Here is a 25,011-nt window from a genome sequence, read left to right on the forward strand (position 1 = left end):
CACAAACAGAGTCAGACGTATTTGTGAATTAATTTATTTAAGGTATTTCTTTTACACAGATAAACGCCGTTTATCGTTAGTTTTGTCGCTTTTGCGGTATAAAAACAGAAAAAAAATCGTGATCACTTCATCCGACTCATCGATGTAGATCCCGTTTCACCTAACTATACAATAGTTTTTCATTATTGAAAAAAACCTCGGTTGAAGGGTTATCATTATTTATCATTATATGCTTTTGTCTGTGTATATACGCTCGAATGCCGACATTTGCTTTACAATGTCTTTCTGATAATATTTTTTTCTCCGACTTTTCTCCCCTTTTTTCTAACTCACATTTAAGTTAAATTCACTACAAAAAAAGATCGTGTTTCTTATCAACAATGTACTCATTTACGGGACACTCGCAAAAACATATCAATTGCAATCCAATAAATGTTCTTAATTCATTATTTATGTATTTTTTTTAATTTTTGAGTTATCTTTCTTAAACCGTATTATTTTAATACATAATATCTCTCCTAACCTTAGTCATTATCCTCTAGACGAAATAATAAAATTAACAAGTTAACTGTTAATGTATGCATTAATTCGCTCAATGGTCACAAGTAAGCTAGCACTTGGATAAATAAAAATATTGCGCTTATATTCAGTTTAAGTATGTACATACAATACACATTGTTCGGCCGATGTTTCATTTATAATCCACTCGGCCGTACACTTTTGTTTCATTTCTTGCCACTTTATGCTCGCATTCTTTATCTCTTGCAAGAACATTTAAAAAACGAGGATCACTTACCATGCACATGGGCTATGTGCATTATTTAATTTGGGCATGTTTCAACATCTACAATTGCTCTACCGAGAATACTCGATGATGCGATGTGTGAACTTACTCCTCGTATAATCAACTCCACAGAGTTTTCCTGCACAGAACGAAAGAAAGATGCGTTTTATATAGAATCTCGTAGAAGTACGAGTGTCTTGCAATAATATTCCATTGTTTATGAACCTATTATTACGATGAATGACCAATGCGATCGATAATGTTAGTAAGAAAGTGAACTTACGCTGGCTTCTTGATCGTTGAATTCGCAGCTGGCGCTGCTCCTCCATAGGCCTTCTTCTTTCCTCGGACCTTCTTGACGTAGGCCTCGATGAGGGCAGCTATCTTCTTCGGGTTGATTTCACCTGTTTTGTTGTGACATATCTGGAATGACAGGTTACGCGATACGTCAGCGGAATTCGTAATTTATGTTTATCAATCAGAGCAAACATTGCTTATGCAAAAGTTATTTCTTTCACTTGAGAGAAAAGTCTTTGCTCAGCAATTCACTCTGTCGATATGAATAACAACATTAAAGCATGATAAGAAAAATGTATACCTTTGGAACAGCCTTTCGCATAATATCCTTGTACTCTTCTTTTGTTACGTGTTTCTTAGTATAATGCGGCTTTAATACTAGTTTGACCTCCTCTACGACTCTCTCCTGTCGATTCAGTTTCTTCAAGAACTACAACAGACAAAAATCATCGCATTGTTACGACTACAATCTACCTCCCAAGATCAATCATTGGCTGTAAAGAAAATTAAAACGATATGTCACCTTATCCTTGACTTGCATCTCTACAGCGGAACTAGGAAGATCGTCCAGTATCTGCAGTTGATTTTCATCCATGCGGACGCCAATTTTGGAATGAGTGCCTACAAAAAGAAAATTTACCAACTTAGAGTTGAAACTTACCAATACTCCATAGTAGAAGCTATCAAAACTTTGTATAATGATGAACAAGAGTAACGTCTTCATAATATGCAAAAAAGATATAAAACAATTACCCTTTTTCTTTTTGTCTTTCTCGGGCTTCTTCATGCGGCCTTTAGCCGAGCTCTTGTGCACGATGGGCGAAGCATCGAACAGCGCGTCGAACGCGTCTCTCTTCTCCTGGTTCTTCCTGATCTTCGTCGACAATGCCATAGTAGGAGAGCTGTTGAAAGCCGGACTTGGAGGATCGAAGAGACCATCGCTGAGACTCGATCCGGGCGAATAGGGCGACGAGTTGTCGACGTTGCCCTCGCCCAGATCGATGTTGGCGTCGCTGCCGTTCTGCCCAATCATCGACACGTTCTTCGTCTGCAGTTTCGTCTGCATCGTGATCGTCCTCATGGGCATCGGCTTCGATAGCGAGTTTGCGAAGATGTTCGGTAGGGTCGGTCTTGCCTGGCTAGACTGGCTCTGCTGCTGTTGAATTTTTAGTTGGGCGTTCTGTATGAGCGTGTTGGTCTAAGATGGGCAGAGAATTTTTTGCGTGTTATCCGTGATATTTGCATGTACAGTGCGCTCTACATTGCTTGTTCGATTCCGTTTTTCGTTCGGAATCGAACAAGCTTTTCTACTCTACTGTGTGATCTTTTGGGGTATTCGGCCAAAAAATAAAGTCTAATACGTTGTATGGAATAAAAAAAATTGTACATTCAAATTCTAAGAAACAAAAAATTCTCCGATTCATAAATAAACAAATAATAATGAGCTTGCTGCGTAAACTCACTTGCAGAAGGTTCCTTGGTCCGACGGTGGCATTGAAGATGCTGCTCCTCTGCACAGCCGCAGCGACGGTTGCCAGGACGGGATTGATGATTGGCGGCAGGCTATTGGTCTGCTGCTGGCTGTTGATCATGTTGTTCTGAACACTAGTCGTGGCTGGGCTGTCGTTCTTGGCTTCGTTCTGTTCGAGTGGCGGAGTGTTGGATATAGGCGAGGGCCTCTTGATCGTCACCACCGAGATGATCTTGGGTTTGTCGGAACCTTGAGGCTTGTTGATCTGCTCCTGTAACTGTTGCGGCTGCTCCGGCTGGCTGCCGCCATCCTCGTCGGCCTCGTCGTCCTGTGCTTCCATCGGCGAGTCGCCGCCCACGTCCTGAGCCGTCTCGTCCGCCTGGTTGTCCTCCTGACTGTTGGGCTCTGGTGTCGGTGATCTGGACTTGGTCGGATCGAACGGATCGTAGGCGTCGGGCGACGTGGGTGGCGAGCTCGGTGGCTCCGGTGGTGTGTTCGGACCCACCTTCATCCGCGACTCCAGCTCTTCCTGGGCGCGCAGCTCGAGTTCCTCTTCGACCTGCTCGTCCATCAGTTCTTGCATCTCCGCCAACTCGTTCTCGTCCATCTCGTCCATCTCCTCCTCCTCTTCGAGCAGTGGGTTTATCAGAGAAGGACGCAGGTTGTTCTGCTTGTTGGTGATGGAGAACTTGACCTGAGGCTCGGGTGGCGTCTTCGGACCTTGCAGGAATTGCGTGTCCGGCCTTGCCGGGGTATGCGACTCCTGGGCCTGCTCCGGAGTGCCCATCTCTTCCTCCTCATTCTGCTGAGCCTGTTTATCCTCCTCGTCGCTGTCGAGGACGATGACGTCGCGCGGTGACGGAGTCTGCTCTCGGAACGGCGACTGGTCCAAGTCGATAACAGCCATGGGCTTCTTGGTGGCGGCTATCTCCGCGGCCTTGGACTTCTTCTTCTCCTTCTTCTTGCCTAGAAGCTTCAGCGGCGACTTGGATCTGGCCCGGATGACCGCGTTCTTTTCCTTGTTCTTGTCCTTCTTCGACTTCTTCGTCGGCGGTCCGGCCAGCGACGGCGGTTCCAATTGCAACGGCTCCCTGCGTCGGCGTTTCACCGGCGGTAGCAGCGGTATCGTCTCAGGCAGCTCCGGCAGACTAGCCTGTGCCTGGCTCTCGTTGTCCTTGTTGAAGCAAACGCTGACCAAGATATTGTCCCCGCTGGCGAAGACCTCCTTCGAAGGCGGCGGGCTCCTGATCTTCTTGCCCTTGCGCTTCTTCTCGGCCTCCTTGAGCTTGCGCGCCTTCTCGCGCTTCTCCTTCTTCTTCTTCTTGATCGCCTCCTTGTTCGTCAGGATGACCTTGAGATTCTTCGGCGGCACGTTCACCGAGTTCAACAGAGCCATGCTCGACGACGGCGGCGACCAGTTGCGCGCGATGTTCTCCTGGCGCACGAGCGGTGGAGTCTTGGACCTGGAGCGCGACCACGAAGGCGTCCACTGGCCGCTCTGCCAGGAAGGATCGCCGCGAACAAAGTTCCTCTCGACGAGTTTCTCCGCCGCGGCCAGTTGACGGTGCTCCCAGTCCCGTCTTTCGAGCGAGAGCGACCGCGATCGCGACCTGGAGCTCGCTACCTTGCGTTTCGAGTGCTTCTTCTCGCGCTTCTTCTGGCTCTTGGAGCGCGAGCGTTTGCGCATCGCGCGCGACCTGGACCTCGAGGCTCGGGCCTGCTGCTTCTTCTTCTCTTTCCTTCGCGAGCGGGATCTGGACGTAGACCTAGACCTCGAGCGTGATTTGGATGCGCGTCTGCGTCTCGACAGGGAACGTCTGCGAGATTTGTGTTGTCTTACCGGGCTGAGGGAGCGCCTCCTCGACCTGCTTCTGCTGCGGGAGTGACTCCTGCCTCTGCCTCGGGACAGCGAGCGTTTTCTCACTTTGTCTATTCTAGACCTGCGCGGCGAGAGCGAGCGTCTGCGCGTAACCGGTGACAGCGAGCGCTGATAGCTGCGAGAGCGCCGACCTCTCGACCAGGACCTGGACCTGGACCTACTGCGCGACACCCTGCGTACGGTCCTCGCCGCGGGACTGTAGCTTCTGCTGCGCCTGGTTATCGACAGCGATCTCTCTCTGGAGAGACTGAGCGACCTGCTGCGAGAACTGTCCCGGATATCCCGGCCGTACTCGTCCTTCCTCGGCCTCGGCTTTTCAGCCACTAACCGGCGAACGTCGTACCTCGGCAGTTCCTTCCTCTTCTCTTTCTTCTTCTGTGCTTCCTTCTTTTTCTTAGCCTTGGGATCCTTGCTCTTGGAGCGCTTTTCTCTGTACTGCCGTTCTTTCATCGCCGCTGAAACCTTGATCGACTTTTTCCACGCAGCGGCCAGGTCGTTCTCCACCGCGATGTTCTCCTTGTTCTTCTCGTTGTCCTTGCCCTTGTCCTTCTTGTCCTTCTTACGCTTGCGCTTGGCCTCCTCCTCGAGCAGCAGTAGCTGTTTGGCTTTGGCTAGTTGTGCAGCCTGGAGCTGAAGCTTTCTTGGTCGAGTTTCGGAGTCGGGGATCTCGCCCTCCTCGAAGTCTCGGTCGCGGCTGCGCATGTTCAGCAGCGCCAGCTCGTCCTCGAAGTTCATTGCCTCGTCAGTCTCGGAGATGGCCTCGGTGCCTAAGCCAGCATAGCCAGCCGGCGTACGACAGCCATCGAGACCATCGCTGGTTCTGTCTCTCGCCGGGGTAATAGGCTCGAGGTCGCCATGGAGCAACGACACGCCTCGACGGTCCCGACTCTTACTTCTTCTGACTGGACGCTCGTCCTTACAGGGCGTAAACGCGCCCTCGCCTTCCCATTCGTTGGCTCGCTCTTCGCTGGTGCGGCGACTCTTGGGTTTACGTTTGGGGGTATGCGACACCGACGGTGCGGGATCTACCGAGACGATCGTGAAGCCGTCTGCCTCCAGGTCGCCCGAAAACTCCTCGGCGGGTTTGTCTACAAAATCGGCGGCGTCGAGATCGATGATCTCGGACTTGTCGCTTGGCTCCACGACGGCTCCGGCTTCCTGCTCTTCTTTTTCGTCTTCCTCCTCCGCTGCTATCTCTTCTTCGGCTGCTTCCTTCTCGGCGAGCTCGGGTTCATTCTCGGGTTCTTCTAGTTTCTCGAGCACATCGTCAACGGAAGGCTCTTTTTCCTCGGACGCTTCTAATTCCGCTTCCACGGCTGTGGCGTCTTTGGGCTGAGGCTCATCATCCTCCTCTTCCTTCTCATCGTCCTTCTTGTCTTTCTCTAAAGGTTCGTGCTGGACGTCCTCCATCTCGACGTCCTCGATTTCGTCATCGGCTGCCACCTCTTCGGTGACCGGCGGCTGTAGCGCCTTTTCCGATGCAGCCAACTCCTCGTCGATGTCCTTCTCGCAGGTCTTCTCGATCTCCTCGAACAGGCTTTCGATATTTTCCCCGTCAATCATCATCATCGACGAGAACGAGTCAAGAGCAGGATCAGGTTCAGGTTCAGGTTCAGGAGCAGGAGCCGGTGTGGGAGACGTAGCCGGTTCAGGACTAACGACGACGGGTTCCTTCTCCGCGGCTGCCTCCGTGGTGGCTTCGATGATGCGCTTGGCAAACTCGTCGTCAGACAGTACCGCTTCGTCATCTTCCTTTTCCTGCTCGTGCTCGCTCTCACCTGCGGCGGACATTTCATCGTCGGCCGGATCGTCTGGATGCTGTTTGTTCAAGTCCTCGAGCTCCACGAGCTTCTTGTCGAGCGTCTGCTGCAACTCGTCAAGATCGATGTTGATCGGCTTGACGGATTTATCGAGTCTCCTCATTTCATCCGGTTCTGGACTCGACAGCACTATGGGACTGTTCGTGCGACTGTTGGGTACGCTCTCGACGGACGAGCCGGAAGATGAATCGGAGGACGATGACGAGGTAACGTTCGCAGGTTTGATATCCCAGCCGGACGTTATGATTGGCTTCTTGCGATCCAAGTCTTTCTTCGACGAGTCCTTGCTGCTTCTGTGCCTGTCCTTCGACTTGTACTTGTCGTCGTCGTCGTATTTACTCGACTTGGAGCTGCGCTTGTCGTACCTCGACGATTTCTCCTTCTCGTACTTATCATAATCCTTTCTCTTGTCTTTATCGTAGTCTTTCCTCTTTTCCCTATCCTTGTACTTGTCCCTGTCCTTATCCCTGTCTTTATCCCTTTCCTTATCCTTCTCCTTCTCCTTCTCCCTGTCCTTATCCTTACTTTTGTCCTTATCCTTCTCCTTGTGCTTTTCTTTCTCCTTTTCCTTCTCCTTATCTCGTTCAGCCTCCTTCTGTATCTCGTCCAGGGACATGCGCGAGATCTCGGCCTCGTCCATCTCGTCGTACAGATTCACCTTGTTCAGTCTGCTCAAGTTGCCGATCTTGAAGGTGATCTTGCCTCTGCTGTCAAGCTGGATCTTTCCCGGGGCCTTGTTCATGGCCTGACGCTCTTTTTGCACGGCGTCTGCATACTCGATCTTCTCGGACTCGGTAAGATCTCCCACGATCATGTCCTCGTCCGGTTCGCCTGTACCTTCAGCTGGTTTGGCTTTGGCAGCGACAGCATCAGCAGTAGTCTCTTTAGCAGATGCTGGGGCTTCTTCGGCCTGCTTCTTGGCGGCAGACTTTTTCTTACCGGACTTGTTCTTCGGGCCGATTACGGGCTCGTCCTCCTCGGTACCCGTCTCCTCGCCAGACTGTTCCCCCTCACTGGACGAGCTGCTCAACGACGCTCTGTCCTCCTCGCCTAAGATACTCGGTGGTATCGGAGGGGGCTCAAGTGGACCCAGTGCAGCATCTTCCTCGAGGTTCAAGTCGTCCATCAGAGGCATCGGTGGAGGTTGCAAAGGTGGCGCGGCCATCATAGTCGGTGCCGGGACTGCCATGGTTGGCGGTGCGACTGCTATGACTGGCGGTGGGACTACCATAGAAGGTGGAGGCAGGGTCAGGCTTGGTGGAGGTAGCATGGAAGTCGACGGAGGAACCTGCGTCAACGGTGTTTCGGGTCGCAGAGCGTCCAACGGAGGCATAGGTGGCGGCTCCAGAGGCGGAGGCTCGAGGGTCGACATCGGGGTGTCGGGTCTGAGAGAATCGAGTGGAGGCATCGGCGGAGGTTCCAGCGGTGGCGGAGCTCCCATAGTCGACATGGGTGTGTCTGGTCTGAGGGAGTCCAGCGGAGGCATTGGCGGAGGTTCCAACGGGGGAGCTCCCGATACCGTCACGGGTGTGGGAGGACAGCTGGCGAAGCTTTCCATCGGTGGCATTGGTGGAGGCTCCAGGGGCCTGGTGCCACTGGGCACGTCGAAATCGTCCATCGGAGGAATTGGCGGAGGCTCTAACGGAGCTATGGATTCGGGACTGCCAGCTTTACTACGCAGATCGTCTTCCTCGAAGGGAGGCATAGGTGGCGGCTCGAGAGGAGCGATCGACTCGGGACTACCTGCTTTGCTTCTCAAGTCGTCGTCCTCGAAGGGAGGCATAGGTGGCGGTTCCAGAGGCCTAACCTTGTTCTTGCGCGGTTGTTCCTCCTCGTCGAGCATCCCCAGAGGCATCGGGGGTGGCTCGAGGGGACCAATCTGCGAAGCCATCTCTTTCTCGGTGTTGCGCGCTACGGCCATAGTGTCCGACGAGTAGATCGAGAAGTTTGGACAATCCGAATCAGAGTCATCGTCGTCGTCGTCGTCGTAAGCGGTGAGCCTGATTCTAGGCACCGACACGTTCTTCTTTTTCGTCTCTTTCTTTTTCTCCTCCTCGTCGTCTTTTCGACCGTCTTCGGACATCATGTCCGTCTCCATATTCAACCCGGGGAATCCGAAGATAGACGGCGGTGGTTCTAGAGGTCTCGCGGGCCCTCTGCTCGGTCTCGATATCGAGCTCGCGGCAGGTGGATAATCTTCGTCGTCCGCAACCGAGGCGTTATCGCCCATGATCGAGGCGTTGTCACCCATGATCGAGGCGTTGTCGCCCATGATGGACATGCCATCTCCCATGATAGACTCGTTCTCGTCATTTTTGAGTCCAGGAAAGTCTGACAGACCCGGAGGTGGTTTCAGAGGCGGGGCTTGTGCCGACGGCTTTGCCTTGTGATGCTGTGGCATGTCTTCGCCCTCGCTGTCGCTGTCGGCGGCGAAGGGGTCGTACTTGTCTGCGGCTGGAGCATCTCTCGAGGACTTGTTCTTGTGCGTGTCGTCACCTCTGGGGTTATCGTCTATGACGAGCTCCTCTTCTCTGTCACTGTCCTGACCGCGCTCGCTCTCGTCGAAATCTAACAGATCCGTCGGAGGCTCGGGCGGTGGTAATAAGGAATCGTTCTCTTGTGCGTTGCCCATCTTCCTGGGCATCTCTAGATCATCGTACATGCCATCATCGTCGTCGTCCCTACCTCTTCCACCGGAGGAGAATCTACCGTCGTTCTGTCTATGCGGATCAAAGTTGTTTCCTCTAGAAGGTGGCATAAGCGGTGGGGGCATCCTCAGAGACAGGGGCGGTGGCGGAGGGGGTAAGCCCCCCTGCTGACCGGATATCCTGGGCCTCGCGAACTGATCCTGAGGATGAGCGAACCCAAACTGCCTGTTATTATCTTGGTTGTTCATCTGGTTTGGTGCCGGTGGAAAGCGCTGTCGAAAGTTCTGGGAATTTCGGTTACGAAAGGGCGACTGCATAGCTGGTGGTTGCTGCTGTTGGCGGTGGTAATTTGCTCCGGTGCTGGAGTAGTCCTGAGGCACATTGCTGGACCCTCCGAAACTGTGTCTACCTCCACCGCCTCCGTAAGAATCACCACCTCCTCCACCGGAGTTACTGTAACCTCCGTGGCTGTGGCGGGTGTTCTCGCGGTAGTTGCCGCCGCCACCACCACCACCACCACCACCGCCTCCTCGGTAGTTTCCACCACCGCGGTTACCTCCACGAGGATTGTTGTACATCGGCGCCCGTTGCGTCATGCTATCAGGATCGACATTTTTCAAATCCAGAGGCTTATCGCTGCTTTTTGGCTCATTATCAGGCTTAATCTTAATCGGACTATTATTATTGTTGTTGTTATTCAATTCTGGTTCTGGCTTCTTGGGCTTCTCGACTTGGAGACTGCCGTCGGCTTTGAGGGTGAGTTTGCTCTTCTTCGAGTGCCAGATCTCTTGGCTGTCGAGGATGCTGCTGAGTATGTCGATGGGCTGAGTGCTGGTGTTCTGGGCTCGTGCTGGTTCGCGTAGGCCACCTTTCAGGGCCATGCGTCGCCTAGCAGAGGACATTGTTGAGATTCGTGGTCGGCTTAGCAAACCCGGACCACTCGAGGCTGGGCCGCTGTCTTCGTACTCGTCGTCGGACCTAGATTCGGGGGAAACAACAGAGATATTTCTACTTGCTGATCGTACGACGCAACCTGGATATATGTGGGTGGCGATATGTATGTTTACATGAGTGTTGGCCCAAAGAGAAGTGACTTTATTGATATGATTTTTTTTTCACGCTAACTTTACAAAGATAGAAACGAGGAAATGTTATTTCAATTATGCATTGAAACTTCTCTTTGGGCCGAAATTATATGATAAATAATAATAATAATATAATATATAAAATGTTTTAATTTGATTAATAAGATATATAATTGAATAAAATTTGATTAATCAATAATCAATAAATTTGTGAATCTCGTATGGAATACTACCATTCTGAACAATGTGTATTGTGCGCAGTTTGTCTCCTATACATTAAATTTTACCTGAACGTCTTTTATGTCCAAGAAAGTTATATTTTTATCTAACATTCGCGGCTATCACGATTATTTAACGGCTTCTATTCTATACATGTACTTTGTTCCTCAAAGTTAAGACTAACCTATGGCTATGTGACCCTACCTAAGCGTGTGCAAGATACTTTTTTTTATAATCTTGCGAGCCATAGTTTTCTAAACTGACGAGAAATTCTCTGTTTGAGAAATTTCTATATATCTCATCATATTGCATGCAAATGAATCAAGATTTTTATAACATAAAATAAGTGGAATTTTCACTAGAAAATTCAGACACACACAGTGAAAAATAAAAACGCTGGAGAGGCGGCTTCGATTTATGAATACATTGCAAAATGACTTTGTATTGGATAACTCAGTAGTAGGAAGATTTATAAAGTTATCTTCTTAGACAGTTTAATAATTGTATTCACTATATTAATTTCATCTTTTCAAATTTTAACTATTCAGTGCCACATTATGTAATTGTAGTTTGCTTAACTAAAAATCGATAGTATTATACAACAGAAGAAGCTTGTATTAGTTGGTACTGACAAATTGATTAGTTTATTGTAATGTACTAAAATACGTTTATTAATTTTTATGAAAATTAAACATGGGCACAAATATCATTTGCTTGACAACCCATTCATATCCTATTCAGAAATAAAATACGCTGACAGCTTGTCTATGTCAACTGTTGTAAACTCACGCGTCTAAAAATAACGAAATTAACGGATTACAACGATAAAGTCTTTTATTTACGAAATTTCAGAATATTACGTTCGATTCTTATAAAAGCGTCATTTACACTATACACAACTTTATACATGTTTAAAAAACTGCTTTTTTCCTTATGTAGATAAAGAGAAAAAAAAATCAAAAATAGTTTTACGATCATAAAAATTAGACGTATCTGTTCAAAATACGCGTGTTAGCTATTTGTATGAAGAGCTGATATGGATGATTCGATTTTAAAATAAATACATAATGTAAGCTGAGATTACTTTACAATCAAACTGCTGTACTGTATTAAATTACATGCTGTGTATCGTTTGTTCAGAGGAGAGGTTTAATGGGTGGAAAAACACGAAACTCGATCGCGGAAAATTTCGTTTTTCATAAGCGTTTGACGTTCTACAAAGATCAAAAAACGAGAGTACAAAAATAGCTTCCAAAATTATATTTAAAAATAAATCTATGTACTTGAACAAACTCACAGAAAAAATTGATCATTGTTGTTATAGAAACGCCATTCCATTCAATTTCTATACTATTGTTTCGAAATAAATAAATGAAAGAATGAATTGGTTAAACTATCGGTTTTGACAAACTTCTTCGTATGTAGAAAATTCTTCAAATAAATAGTGTAATCAACTATTCACTTATAAACAAACCAATATAGTAATTAGCACTGAACTTGTTTAAGAACAAAATTATGCTATCTATCAACTATCTATCTTCGCAATTTAAGATTTTCTGGAGAAACATCGAAACAGCCTCTCTCGCGACAAAGAAAAGCCATCAAAAATAGAAAGGAAATAATAATAATAATAACAAAATTACACAAAGGCAAATAAACAAATAGTCGACTCACCCAGGTGGACTGTAGTCGAGGCCAAGGCCGCTGCCGAACAGGCTGACTTGGGATATGCCTGCATTATGCCGAGCAACCCTGATGGCCGAGTTCGGAAGCAACGGCCCCGACTCGCTCTTGACGGCTGGTACTAGCTGCACGGCTCCATTGCCCACCGTTGCCGAAGGTCTCATCATCTTCAGCTGCGCTGCCAGACGGCGCTTAACCGTGCACAGCGATGCAGCTACGCTGGCGACAGTGCGCACGCGACGTTGTTTCCTTGGCTTCTGGAATTACAATTACGCTACGTTAGTTTACTTAATCAAAGTTTAATTGAATTTAAAGATACGAATTTTTACTTTAACGATTGACAAAAATGAGAGCGACTCTATGAAATAGTTTGTTCTTTTTTTTCAAATGTAGAGCAGTATTTCATTGAACGATCAGAGATACTTTCGAGAAGCTTTATAGCGGCGTTAGCAAAGATTTATGAAAAAAAAGCCAAATGCATCTGCTGAAAAATGTTTTATTTACAAATGATGGAATTTGCGTGTTACAAGATTCTTAGAAAGAAGAAACAAAACGATCAAATGGCCATGAGAAAAGAAGTGAAATCGAATCACTGGTTAATAATAAATAAAAGCGCGTCGCTCGGCACAAATCGTAACATCAGGAGTAACGATTGTGTATCTTGTAAATCACTCGGCATTTGGTATAGCTAAAATTCTTATCAAATTTCCGGTGTATCTGCGAATAAGTCACCTCCGAATTCGTATCGATCACGTTCTTTGGAACAAAAAACTTTTTTTGGCTACCGAAATTGAGCTATGATTCAAACTTGAAATATCTAAACTTCACGATTTTCTACAATCGCTGATAATATATACAATCATGTTAGAAAAATAATTTAATAAGCTTAAATATCGCAACTGATAAAGAAAATATAAAAAAATATGCGCATTGAGCATGATATTCATCATAAAGTAAAAATCGTAAAAAAAGAACAAACGCCGCTAGGTAGAGCGAGTCAGTCCTCGTAATCACTTAGTACCTTGCGCTTCTTCCTCCTGCGGCCCGAGGGCAGGGGTCCCTCGTTGTTCGCCCTCACGTAAGTCACTATTTCCTCGAGTTCACCGTTCTCATTCACTTCGGATATCCTGACTTCTCGGAATTCAGTAGTCTGGCGTCGTCTCGACGTGGTCTTGCGTCGCTTGGTCTTCTTCTTACGCTTGCCGGAGCTGGTTTTGATCTTCCGGACGCGCGACGCGGATGACGCGGAGCCTGTGGCACGAGACCGGCTGCTCGTCACGCGGCGCGAAGACGAGGGTCCGGGTGCGCTGTTGTCGCTTATTGAGTCAAAGCCCGAGGACGTCGACGGCTGGGGCTCGTCGCGGCGAAGCTGACTCTCAGCGACGGCCGCCGCGGCGCGACGACTGCGGCCTTCGCGGACGTTCGCGCGCACCCGTTCGGTTTGACGGGTGCGTGGCAGCAACGTTCGACTGGCTTGACTCGCGATAATAGACGCGCGCGATCGCCCGTAGAGTATGCCAAGTTCTCGAGCCTCCGCCATCAGGTCTGGTAGTTCTTCCAGATCGATGTCGATCTGTAATGAAGCACAGGGGCGGACGGGCAAAGGGATGTTAGTTATGAAATTCAATGGAAGATATACTTTAATAAGTATCGGTACTCACATCTTCGGCATCATTCAGAGTGTTTCGAGAGCACTCGGGGCAGTACCAGTGCTCTTCGAGAGGAACTTCTTCCATGGGAGGATCTAAGCATTCGAGGTGATAGCCTGCGTCACAGCCGTCGCACAAAAGCATCCTGTCCTCACGGTCGGAACGCATGCACACCTCGCAGAAGGTAGGATCCTGCACCGGTTCTTCAGTCGGTTTTTTAGCTTCAATTGGCACATGTCTTATGATCTAGAAATCCATACGTGAATTGAACGTCGTTATTAGCAATATTAAATAAGAATTTTATGTTTGTTTAATAATCGCATCTGTTTATGCGCACTTACCTTCCCGTTGACTTTAGCTCTAACGTTGAGAACGGTAAACGTTTGCCGATCAACGGGGCAAGTATTGACGTTTTTGCTCCATTCTATAAGGCAATCCAGGCAGAAACAATGATCGCAGGTGGCAGGATTTGCCACCTCTTGTCCTCGGAAGGACAGCAGGCAAATCGGGCACTTATCCGATTCGCCGTCACTGCTGCTGTGTTCGTGGCATGACGCCTTTTTCGGGGAATCTTTCTGTTTGTTCTTTGGGGTTTTGTTGGAAGCCTCTGATTCAGACTCTTCCTCTGAGCTCTCCCAATCTGACTGCCACTCTGAACTTGTGCTACCTCCTTCTGAAAGTTTTCGGTTAGGAGTTAATTTGTATTAGGAGGTATCAAGAAAGCAAACAACTGTGATTATATTTTACAGATCATGTACACACCAAAGTTATTCCTGGCACCTCCATTAAACGAACTGCTGTCATAGCTTGACTCATCTTCGCTAATTATCTTCTGCAAAGTGAAATGTCACTGTGAGTTACATCTTGCTACATGAACAAACTACTTGTTATGATCGCAAAAACTTACATGGTTTTTCCTCTTCTTCACAGAGTGTAGAGGAATATCACTGTCTTCGTCGCTAGTATTTCCATCACTGACTACCCTCTGCATCGTGAGAAAAAATTCAAAAAATCAATACATGCTTTGAAATTTAAAATCCATGTGCTTCGGCCTTTCAAACAGACAATAAAATTGCATAACTTACAGCAACTCTCTTCTTGCCACGGTTTGTGTGTTTAATGAATGAATCATCGCTGCTTTCACTGTCGGAGAGGACTGGCCTCCGTGTCCTGGTAGGCTTGGTGGGTTTATCACTATCACTCGACATGCTGAAACTGCTAGAGTCTCATGTCTAGAGCTTCATCACTATAGTATCTGCGAACATACAACGAGTTCATCCATCAATATCAAGAATGTCTCATCCCTTGAAATACAAACACTGTTCATTGTTTATACCCCCAATTCTACTATAAACAAGGCACAGTGCAGCTCAAAATGAGAACTTGCACAGCAGCATCACACAACCCCAGGCATCCCCACCAATTCCAAGCCATCATCCTCAGCGCGATTCGCAAGCCGCGTCATTCTCGACTCCGAACTTCCCCGAAAACGCACACCCGCCAATATACCTACACGGCGTCCACCCAACGCGTTTCTTTCTCCGGGGCTGTGGTCGAAGACGAGGTTCTTCTCGGGACGCGGCCAGGCGAAACTTACGCACGTACTCACCCACACAGCTATATGTATACGCGCCAGCTATATATAGCTATACACTTTGCCTCCAATACGTTTTACCTCTACATATCATATACACGCCCGCATCCGTTACATCCCCAACGAGTTTCTCACCTGTCTCCGGCGACGCTTCGCAAAGTGCTTGCACTCGTCGTGAAAAAACACTTTTCTACAAAGCTATACTCGGTCCTGCAGTGGCCCTATCTCGGCCTCGCGGACATCTTGGGGCAGACCAGCAAGCAGAGTGTAGCACACAGAGACGCCGTTTGCGACGTTGCGCTATTTCACGGACTGGACTAACTATACTGTACAGAGTTGAGAGTACATGACACAAGTCTAACTGCTGCTCTGCTACCCCCTCCCTCCTGCCTGCCCCCCGCAAAAACCGTGACCGAACGTAGCTCAAGGTGGCTTCGCATCAGACGGCGCTGCTGATTGGAGGACAGGAGCGCCGCCACTGCTCACCTGGGGTTTATGGGTGGAATTTTTGGTTTCGCTTTTTCGGTCGACGATATTAAATTATTTTTTTTTTTTTTTCATGCGTTACTTAACACTTATGCACACATGCGACGCTACGTACTCAATTACTTGAAATTTGGCTTACGGTTTTATGATATATTTTATCGTGTATAGGTTATTACATGTCGACAACTGACTGTCTCTCTCTCTCTCTCTCTCTCTCTCTCTCTCTCTATCTCTCCGTCCTTCTCTGGCAGAAACGTTCGATGCTTGCTTCCGGCGTGATTTTTCTGGCTGTTTAAAGAGAAGCTGCAGTAGCTTGGAGATATATATTTAATGGTTTATGATTTCTTCAGAAACTCGAGCTGCCGGCGGGGAAAAAGTCGGTTGAAGGGATGCGTGTCGGCGCTTTTGGGGGCTGTTTTTGATTAGCATGTTTTCTTGACGGGGTGAGAGAAAGAGAGAAGGAAGAGAGGAGAGATGCGGTGTTGCACGATTTGCTCGCGTTATTTTACGTACAGTAGACTCTCCTCGAGATATATCGATCGAACGGTGCGCGCGGCAAGTTTGAAAAAGGATGATGCGTTTGATCAGTTGTTGAGAGTATTTTTTTTCGGAATACATTTTTTTAACGGAATGTATAGTTTTTGACATTAATACATTTTTTTAGATGAAAAAATTTTGTAAATTATAATATTTTAGGAATCTATAAAGACGATAATTAGAGATCTACTTCGTATTTTTCAGTGATTTGCATATAGCACAGTCAGCTTCAACAACGTTTATACACGCGAGCGAGTATCAACAAATGTACAAATAAATAAAAAAAAAAACGGCGATCGATATAGAGATTTCAACAAAGCCACTCTCCTAACTCGATACTAATCGAAGCAAAGAAGTAGTGAAGAGGGCGTTCGAGAGGTCGCGTGCAGCCGTGTGTTCTTTCGGACTAGGAAATCAGCCATCATGGGTCGTATGCACGCACCTGGGTAAGGAAATTCGCCTTTTTTACCTATTTTTCCTTGAATTTTTCACCCCTTTATGTCAAAATCACTTGCAGTTTTTCGCGAGCTTTCTAATGATCACGGACATGGCTGGGAAATTCGCGATTTTCGCACTTCTTTAACCTGCAAAGTGAAGCGGAATGTCGCGGCCATGTGTTCGGCACTCGCGCTCGCTGTTTTTTATTGCCTATGTTGTTGAATTTGTTGACGTTCGCCCTTGAATAGCGAATTTTCATATCGGAAATGCACGATTTTTCATTTTCGAGATTGTCTGGGGTCTTCTTTACCGATGAAAATTTGTTTACTAACCCGTCGCGATTTTGAGGTTAATCGAGTTAACTTGGTTGAGCTGGAAGGTCCCTGGCCTCATGATGTGGACAGTGGACAAATGGAAAATATGCATTTCATTTTGAAGCTGATCCAATTTTTCTATTGGAATAAGATTTCGGATGGTAGATTACATGATTCTTTTATTGTTTCAGTAAGGGTATATCCCAGTCAGCTCTTCCGTACAGAAGAAGCGTCCCTACGTGGCTGAAGCTCACGCCAGAGGACTGCAAGGAGCTTATCTACAAGCTAGCAAAGAAGGGTCACACTCCATCCCAAATTGGTAAGTTAAACTCTGCTAAAGAAATAGTGTTAAACTTGCAAGCTACCAGCTGAATGTTGACTTGATCTAGTCTACTTTCTTCCTAAATGTTTGCTAGAGTAAAATGTTTTGATGTTTGAGGTGATTTTGTATTCCTATCTCAAAATCATATTAGGTAATCAAAGGACATTATAGCTTTTATACAGTTATAGTTTCTCTTATAGATAAAATATTAGAATCACCATTTCTAATCAAACAATTATTGCTTGCAGGTGTTGTCCTTCGTGACTCTCATGGAGTTGCACAAGTACGTTTCCGCACTGGAAACAAAATTTTGAGGATTGTCAAATCCATGGGATTGGCCCCAGACCTTCCAGAGGATTTGTATTATCTCATCAAAAAAGCTGTTGCCATCCGCAAGCACTTGGAGCGCAACCGCAAGGACAAGGACAGCAAATTCCGTCTTATCTTGGTAGAGTCAAGGATCCACAGGCTAGCCCGGTACTACAAGACCAAGGGCTCCCTGCCACCAAACTGGAAGTACGAGAGCTCTACCGCCAGTGCTCTTGTGGCCTGATTTTATACCATAATAATCAATAAATATTAAAAAAAACAAAATCTTACTTTTTTATTCATTTTTTCAACCTGCCGTTTTTTATATCACGTTAACTATATAAGGAAATAATTATGCAGACTCAATTCAATTTTATACACAAATTTATTACTTCTCTTATAAGTATATATTTTTACAATATCCTCATTCTGAAATAATAAGTGTACTGTACAACTTGAATTATCTATTTAAGTGCTTATAATACATCGTTACACTTGATTATAAAATCGTCGAATTAAATTACTTTGTACCGTTATATACAAAATATACTTAAAGCCGTCTCAGAGCTCGGATATATTTAGCGTTAATAATTAAGTATTACTAAGTAGCGCAAAAATTTAGTGGCCCTCCTTGTAGTTCTTCTGCGCTCTTTGCCACTTAGCGACCATGCTCGACATTTCCTTCTGTTTTTTTCCCAGTCCAGTCTTTAGCTGCAAAAAAGAACAAAAAAAAAAAAAACAAAGAAACCAGATGAATTAAATAAACTTGCGAAACTTGAAAACTGACGAAAGCATGTATTGATACCAACCTTCTTTTTCTTTTTCTCCTTGCTAGCCTCCTGGAGTTCGGCATCCTGAGGAGGCATCTGTGTCAGCACCGGTGAGGGTGACGCGGACTCGATAGCCGCTGCAGCCGTCGCCGCAAGCCTCATCGCTTCGGCTTTCTCCTTCTCTATGTCCGCCGCGCTTTTTTCGATTGACGCAATGTCGCTGTAGAAGGAGTTGATGGCCGAGCCAAGACTCGTGTCATGAGGCATCTTCATCGGTGGCTTTGCGATCACCTGGTTGTTCTCGTAGACTCTAGCGTACTCTACCATGAACTGCACAGCCTCCTGACCCTGGAGCCTCGCCGCTACTAAGGCTTGCTGTGATCGCATGGAAGGAATTGTTTTTAAAATGGAGAAAACAGTTCGATCGTGATATTTTCTAATTATTTTGAAAGAACTTACGTTGTGAAGGTGCTGATGGTACGCCGGATTATAGTGCATGAGTTGACCCTGCATGAGAGCCGTGTGGTGATGGGATAAGAGAGGTATACCTGCACCTGCGAGGGTCGCCGCATAGATCGGATTTGTCTGCTGTGCACCGTAGAGTACACCGGCCTCCAAAGCCGAAGCTGGTAAGGTATACGCAATCTCCGGTGGATCTACTCCGGGAGGTAGCGGCTCTGTTAACGGCTTTGTGGAGTCTTTTGGAGCTTCGTCTAAGCAATGGACAATAAAGTGTTTTTTAGTAGTTTTAGAATGTAAGTTATGAAAAATTGAAGATAATTAACTCTACACTCTAGTAACTATTCTTGCAATGTTAAAACTAATCAAACAAATTAATCTTATTTAAGACAACAGCATTAATTCAAAAGCATGAACAACAGCCAAATGTAGTTAATCGTTGAGGCACAAACGTCAGGCAAATATCGATGAATAAATAAAAAATATATAAAAATTAAACTCATAAAATAAAAAGAACCACAGCAATCCGTACAGTATAGCGCACCACCTTTCCTGTCCGATATATCGGGGCTGGCTTTGCGTTTCCTATTCTCGTTGCTGCGCTTCAAGTCTTCCGCGAAGATACGAGGTGGCGGCGGTGGTTCCGGACTAGAGATGCTCGGCGGAGGTGGTGGCGGTGAATCCTCCTGTGGCTGTGGTGGATTCACCTCTGTAGTGCTTGGTGGTTGGGGCTCGATCTTACTCGTCGTGCTCATAGTTGCTGCTTGGGCGCTCATTTCTGTAACGAATGAGTGTAAATAAATGTTAGTCGTTTTTTTTTTTTTTTTTTAATAAAATTGTTTAACGTAGATAAAAATTGAATATTTCTATAACTGATAACTAAGTTAAAAACTCACCGATAATAGGTACTTCCTCATGCTCAGGCGGTGGCGGCGTCGTGCAAAGCTCCATCTCCTCAGTACCGCCGACGATGTCCGTGTCCGGATAAGTCCACTGGGCATCGCCTGTTGTCGCGTTCCGGTAATAGTAGCGCTTATGCGACCTACAATCCGCCCGACGTCCCAACAAACAAAACAAAGCCACATGAGAGCACAACTCCTCACTTACAGACAATCAAAAATTTCGCTTTTTTTGTACTTAATAAAAACATCGTCCTACAGATAATACAGTTCATGGTAGTATCGATGATTGGATGTCTTTTCATTTTTGTTATCAAACTCAATCAAATGTATGCATGTAGACACAGTATTATAGTATAGTTATAAATTATAAGAAGTTTTTGGTACAAGAATTTCTCAAATCATAAGCTTCATGATTCTGTACCCCTACCTGCATTCCAGGCATTTGAATCCTCCTGCAAAGAGATAGTTTTTTTGGCTTTTTTACGATTTAAGAAAAGAAGAACAGTCTCTTGCCGACAATTGACGCGATTTTCCCTCTGACTGGTCTGCTGCAGAGAGAATCTCGCGGGGGTATACAGGGCTTTCCTCTCGAGCTTTCCTTTGCACACGTTTAAAGCAACGGCTTTTTTTTACATATATCATGTCTTCAATAGCACTTCGGATCTTTATACACGTCTCAACGTTGGCACAGGATTAGTATATGTTTGTATACATTGCGAAAACTGCATGTGGTTGGTTTCTTTACAAGTTTAAGGCTTTATTGATCGTCATCAGTACACAAGGAATAGAGTTTTTTTATATAAAACTGGCAGTGTAAAAGAGTGGAAATTCATTAAGCATTAGTCTGCGATTATCCAGTAGTCTTCTAAGGAAACTCATATATTCATGTATAACTTACTTTCGTTTGCTATATAGGTTTGTGCATTATGTGGAGATAAAAATTGATTAATTTTCTAAACAGTCATGTTGGAAAAATATACGCAGCATCGTCTATCATGATACTGTTGTAAAATAAAAATAAAATGTGCAGAAACAAAAGATTCTACGATTATTGTGCAGTGTTTGAATTGTGCTGTTTTTTTTATAAAAACTGGTATTTACGTCAACAATCATTTTATTTTAAATAAAGTATAAAAGGCACTTATGAATCTCCTTGCGTCTACAGAAAAAAAATACAAAAGGGAAGTCTTTTATAGAAAGAAAAGACATTTAAAAATACTCTAAAAAAAACTTTGCTATAGTTAATCAGTCTTAGATGAGTATCATAGTTAAAACAACACTCCTCTTCACACTCGACAAACAGAATATTTTGCAACATTAAGTTAACACGAGAGGTAAGTACTCGTCTACAAGAGATAATTATTATTTCGATGCTTGCAAAATATTTTGTTACCGGACGTGTCGTCACCTTCCGCGCGTGTCGAGGAACCTATAACAGCCAAGATAAATTATAAATCACGAAAAATCACTTACGGTTTCGGTTCGGTCCCGTTTATCTTACGCATCACATGCTTCTCGTTTTACTTATCCTGCTCTCTTATTCTCAATATACAAAATCGCATACACTCGCTCGCACACTCTCGTATCTCTCTATATACAGTGGAAGAAGCCTCTCTCGTTTACATACACATTTCACGACGGAGAGCCGTTTGTTTGCTATATTATATAATGCGTTAAAGGGTGAAAGGCGACAACTCGGTCTCTATCATCCCCATCTTCTCGGATAACAAATATCTCCAGACGCTGAAGCGTTAATTGTCAACAAATTTGTTCACTATAGAGAGAAAAAAGGTGATGCCATAACTTGTTTGCAAAATGCGAAAATCGAGCATGTGAGCCTATTACACGTTCTTTTTAAAAAACTCGGTTATTCAAAGTTGAAAAAAAGTATGGAAATAACATAAAATAGGCAAGAATGCTAGGCGTGAATTAAAACTCAAAATATATGTATCACAGTTCGCATTTGTTACTATACTAATCATATCAGCCATTATTAATGAAGAAAATAAGTCACGCATGGCACATGCGATCGTCCGCATTTTCAAAAACAAATTATCACAGTTTCCTTTCAGCTTTGATGAGAAAAAATGCAAGTAATTAAACAAAGAGAAAAAACACAAAGAAAAGGAAAAAAGAAAAAGAAAAAAACGGAAAAAAAATTATCTAAAAAGCTACGAATCTTTACGGATTGAGATACATAAAACGTACACAGTTGAAAGTGCAACAACGGGTAGTAGAAAATTATACGTTGATAAGTCGGTCTATGTAAATATCGGTATATAGTAAAAATATTCATTGCGAGTCCCAGATAATTTGGTATTGTTTATAGAGCATTTCTGTAGGATACCGTACCTATCCCACTGACACTCCCATCCTGGAGGGGCGGCCGTTTGTTCGAGTCGCGTCAGCTCGCAGCCGGTTCCAACTAGCCAGTTGCGCAGATACGACTCTCGAAGGTCCCCAGACTCCCAGGCGCTCAGCAATGTCTGCAATGAAGATACATAGATTCTCGTATTACAACATTATTCTAGCCCATAAGGACTTCAAGAAGCAGTTCGACTCTCACCTGTATCTGTATAGCCATGACCTGAACGGCGGAGGCGGCGGGACTGCCCTCGGACAGGAACCTGAGTTTCTCTATTATAGGCTCTGTCAGTAACTTGACCTCGACCTTTTCAGCCTCGCTGAGTTCTTTGGTTTTTCCAGCAGCGCCACCACCAGCACGGCTGTCGTCTTCCTCTTCCTTCGTAGAGCTCTTGACGAAAGCTATGCCTGCTGGTTTTTTGTTCGCTGCCTCAGCCTCTGGTTTATTATTCTCGTGCTCGGGTGAACCGCTACCAGCTCTGGTCTCGTCCTTAGCGAAGCCCAAACCTCGGCGCTCTACTCCATCGGTTAACGGAGCACCAGTTGGGCTTCCCTCTTTGGCTTCTGGAGTTTTGCTCTTGTTCGGAGCAACTGAGAGAATAGAGTGAAGCCTGGCGTTTAATAAGCAGTTCTACTAAGTACTTACAGAAAGAAAAGAAATCTTACCGTCAAATGCGATGCGCCTCTTTCGCTGGAAGGCCTTAGTGGGCGCGTCGATGCTCTCCAAGAATTTGTTAGTCTTGGCCTCCTGATCTAGCTTACTTTCCTCTTGCCTATCTTCTGCAGCATTATTATCGTTACTATTGTTACCCTCATCTTCCTGCCTCACCTCTGAAGCGGCTTCTGGATTCTTGTACTCATAAATTCTTAATTTGCTAGTGCCAGTATCTATTTTCTTAGTCAGCTTGTCCCTGGAGTTAGAGTCCTCGCCTGATGCTGCTGATTCAGAGATGGGAAATAATGGTTTGCTGGACTTCCGAGAGTGTGAACCACTGTTGCCATCATCCTCACCCTCTGAATCATCTTCATAACCAGGTACCAGTGAAAGCTTCAGATCCTTACCAGACTTTTGTTCAGATTCGGAGTTTTTGTTTTGCTGCAGTAACTTCGCCTGGTTCTTTAGTCTTGTCAGAATGTCATCCTCGTTATGGCTGATACTGTTACCGCTGCTCGACCTCTCCTGTCGCGTCGACGGTATATTCTGAAAGTTAATATTAATGAGTAAAGTAAGTACCTTAGCTGTAAAGATACCTGTTTGATCGATTTCTTACTTGAGATAATTTTTCGCTTAATCTCTCCTTGTTCTGGGGACCATAGTGCGCAGGGGGTAGAATCGGCCCTAGTGGAACCCTTGATTCATTCGATTCGGAGGCTTTGTTTGACGACGAGTCTTGTGACGATGTGGTTGACCTCGAATGTGACGGCCTTGGTGGCTTTTTCAGACACGACGGAGGCATCTTCTTCGGAGTTTCTTCGCGCTCGCTCTCCTCGGATTCGCTCTCGTCGTTACCAAATGACGTTATCATTTCGATTTTGCCTTCATCGTAACTATCGTGGTGTTTGAAACCAGGTGACTTGGAGATCTCCGATTTAGATGGCGGCTTAGCAGGCTTATTTGGTATTCCAGCTTGTCTGTTTCGGTTTCTAGCCACAACTTCTTTGGGAATCATGCCTTCTGGAATATTGCTCTGTGTTTGTGCATCTGGAAAAAAAGGCCACATTGTACAAACAAGGAACACAAAAGAATCCAAAGAAAATGTTGGAAGAACCTACATTTGTTCGGAGGCATGCTTGACCATGGTGGAATATGAGAACCATGAGGAGCAGCGGTTTCCCGCTGGCTCTTCTCTGCCATCATTTTCAATTCTGGTGGCATTTCCCATGTTACCTGATTGGTCTCTGTGTGCCAGTAGTACGGGTATCCAGTCTGTTCATCAAAGCACTCTTGCCAGTCTATAAGTCAAACGAATACAGTTGAATATAATGATGCAAATTTGTCAACTAATAGAAAACAGAAATTAGAAACTTACAAGAACCTGGATGTGCCATGGAAGAATTGCGATTGTTTTTATCTGAATCTTCAGGAGCAATTGACTGAATTTCCTACAAAAGTAATTGAATCGTTAGTAATTAAGCCCACAAACTACGTGAATACCGACAGTCGAAGTGCAATACCTTTAAAAAATCATTCACTTGATCGTTCAAAGCATGCGACCTTGGCTTTGAATCATCTTCATGTTCGCTGTCGGAATTATACTGTCCCAAAAGGTTAGCTAGAGGGTTACTGGGAGATCCGTTCTGGGATTGACCTGCAACATCATCCCCCAACATTATTACCATTCAATCTGCCCCAATGTATGAATCATGAGACAAAACAAAACAGGCAATCGATTCTTACGTTCGTTCGGCCAGCGTCTCCTCGGCGAGTCCGATTCCCCGTTGATATTCAGCACAGTCTTTCTCTGCCGTCGCTTCATTTTCCTCCGAGGCTCGATCTATCCCTACGCATAACTCATTTCACGCTAATCGAACCTAAATCAAAACCATCTAAGTATACTGGCGTTCTATTCGAGCACCTACGGCCTTAACCTCAACTGTTTTTTATACACGGGCTTCTTCTGTACCTGCGATTCTCACCCTTCACTAGCCAATATTTATGGACCTCGGATTAACGATCGTACGGTGTACTAACTGCTGCAGGAAAGAAGTTGCTTTGCAGTCCTCTTGATACTTATCTTATTTTATCTTGGTTCACTTCCTCTCAGAGAGAATTACTAAATATAAAGTACGAAGCGAAGAGCCAAGTTCGATGATAGACGAGCACAGCTCTCCAAAACACTGAATACTGAAAGCTCGCTGCTCAGTGCTCGCTCACTGCCCCATAAGGCATAACCTCTAACCCCTATGTGTATATCTATATATACACACACGTATTTCTGCCCGTTCGGAGACGGTGTTTGACCGTCATCTTGAGAGGAGAG

At 45.6% G+C, this 25,011-nt stretch overlaps 3 protein-coding genes across 13 annotated transcripts; 1 reads left to right on the plus strand and 2 right to left on the minus strand.

The window, feature by feature from the left end:
• Positions 1-18: 18 nt before the first annotated feature.
• On the minus strand, positions 19-15,684 carry LOC100116294. 6 transcript variants are annotated; one of them, XM_008214828.4, is made up of 14 exons: positions 15,265-15,487; positions 14,621-14,790; positions 14,443-14,520; positions 14,298-14,367; positions 13,877-14,208; positions 13,548-13,781; positions 12,908-13,459; positions 11,878-12,143; positions 2,545-9,877; positions 1,835-2,237; positions 1,605-1,702; positions 1,383-1,511; positions 1,068-1,207; positions 19-923 (listed from the first exon to the last, which is right to left on the minus strand). In XM_008214828.4, exons 2-14 carry the CDS (start codon positions 14,741-14,743, stop codon positions 905-907), a joined length of 9,777 nt encoding a protein of 3,258 aa, XP_008213050.1. In that variant the 5' UTR covers positions 14,744-14,790; positions 15,265-15,487; the 3' UTR covers positions 19-904. The 6 variants fall into 6 exon arrangements, with proteins under 6 accessions (XP_008213050.1, XP_001600825.2, XP_008213046.1 ...); XM_001600775.6 differs by having other exon boundaries at positions 1,835-2,279; XM_008214824.4 differs by lacking the exon at positions 15,265-15,487 and adding an exon at positions 15,616-15,684 and having other exon boundaries at positions 25-923; positions 1,835-2,279.
• Positions 15,685-16,446: 762 nt separating this feature from the next.
• On the plus strand, positions 16,447-17,820 carry LOC103316998 (40S ribosomal protein S13). The gene is made up of 3 exons (XM_031922283.1): positions 16,447-16,598; positions 17,096-17,223; positions 17,475-17,820. Exons 1-3 carry the CDS (start codon positions 16,576-16,578, stop codon positions 17,777-17,779), a joined length of 456 nt encoding a protein of 151 aa, XP_031778143.1. The 5' UTR covers positions 16,447-16,575; the 3' UTR covers positions 17,780-17,820.
• Positions 17,821-18,034: 214 nt separating this feature from the next.
• Positions 18,035-25,005, minus strand: LOC100116220 (formin-binding protein 4). 6 transcript variants are annotated; one of them, XM_008214821.3, is made up of 14 exons: positions 24,655-24,908; positions 24,429-24,531; positions 24,206-24,339; positions 24,061-24,133; positions 23,804-23,983; positions 23,302-23,732; positions 22,697-23,231; positions 22,233-22,621; positions 22,019-22,152; positions 19,661-19,806; positions 19,297-19,542; positions 18,765-19,018; positions 18,345-18,680; positions 18,035-18,246 (listed from the first exon to the last, which is right to left on the minus strand). In XM_008214821.3, exons 2-14 carry the CDS (start codon positions 24,505-24,507, stop codon positions 18,154-18,156), a joined length of 3,030 nt encoding a protein of 1,009 aa, XP_008213043.1. In that variant the 5' UTR covers positions 24,508-24,531; positions 24,655-24,908; the 3' UTR covers positions 18,035-18,153. The 6 variants fall into 6 exon arrangements, with proteins under 6 accessions (XP_008213043.1, XP_008213041.1, XP_031778133.1 ...); XM_008214819.3 differs by having other exon boundaries at positions 24,429-24,562; XM_031922273.1 differs by having other exon boundaries at positions 24,611-24,908.
• Positions 25,006-25,011: the final 6 nt, after the last annotated feature.

This window comes from Nasonia vitripennis, chromosome 1, assembly GCF_009193385.2.
Source record: "Nasonia vitripennis strain AsymCx chromosome 1, Nvit_psr_1.1, whole genome shotgun sequence".
Classification (NCBI taxonomy): domain Eukaryota; kingdom Metazoa; phylum Arthropoda; class Insecta; order Hymenoptera; family Pteromalidae; genus Nasonia; species Nasonia vitripennis.

Coding starts and splice junctions, on each gene's coding strand:
- LOC100116220 (XM_001600708.6), bottom strand. CDS start 24,507: ATGAAGCGACGGCAGAGAAAGACTGTGCTGAATATCAACGGGGAATCG. Junction 23,232..23,301: donor TAAGCGAAAAATTATCTCAA/GTAAGAAATCGA, acceptor ATTAACTTTCAG/AATATACCGTCGACGCGACA. Junction 22,622..22,696: donor GAGGCGCATCGCATTTGACG/GTAAGATTTCTT, acceptor CTATTCTCTCAG/TTGCTCCGAACAAGAGCAAA.
- LOC100116294 (XM_001600775.6), bottom strand. CDS start 14,743: ATGTCGAGTGATAGTGATAAACCCACCAAGCCTACCAGGACACGGAGG. Junction 13,460..13,547: donor CTCTGAATGATGCCGAAGAT/GTGAGTACCGAT, acceptor GCTTCATTACAG/ATCGACATCGATCTGGAAGA. Junction 1,512..1,604: donor AGATGCAAGTCAAGGATAAG/GTGACATATCGT, acceptor TGTCTGTTGTAG/TTCTTGAAGAAACTGAATCG.
- LOC103316998 (XM_031922283.1), top strand. CDS start 16,576: ATGGGTCGTATGCACGCACCTGG. Junction 16,599..17,095: donor GGTCGTATGCACGCACCTGG/GTAAGGAAATTC, acceptor TTATTGTTTCAG/TAAGGGTATATCCCAGTCAG. Junction 17,224..17,474: donor TCACACTCCATCCCAAATTG/GTAAGTTAAACT, acceptor TATTGCTTGCAG/GTGTTGTCCTTCGTGACTCT.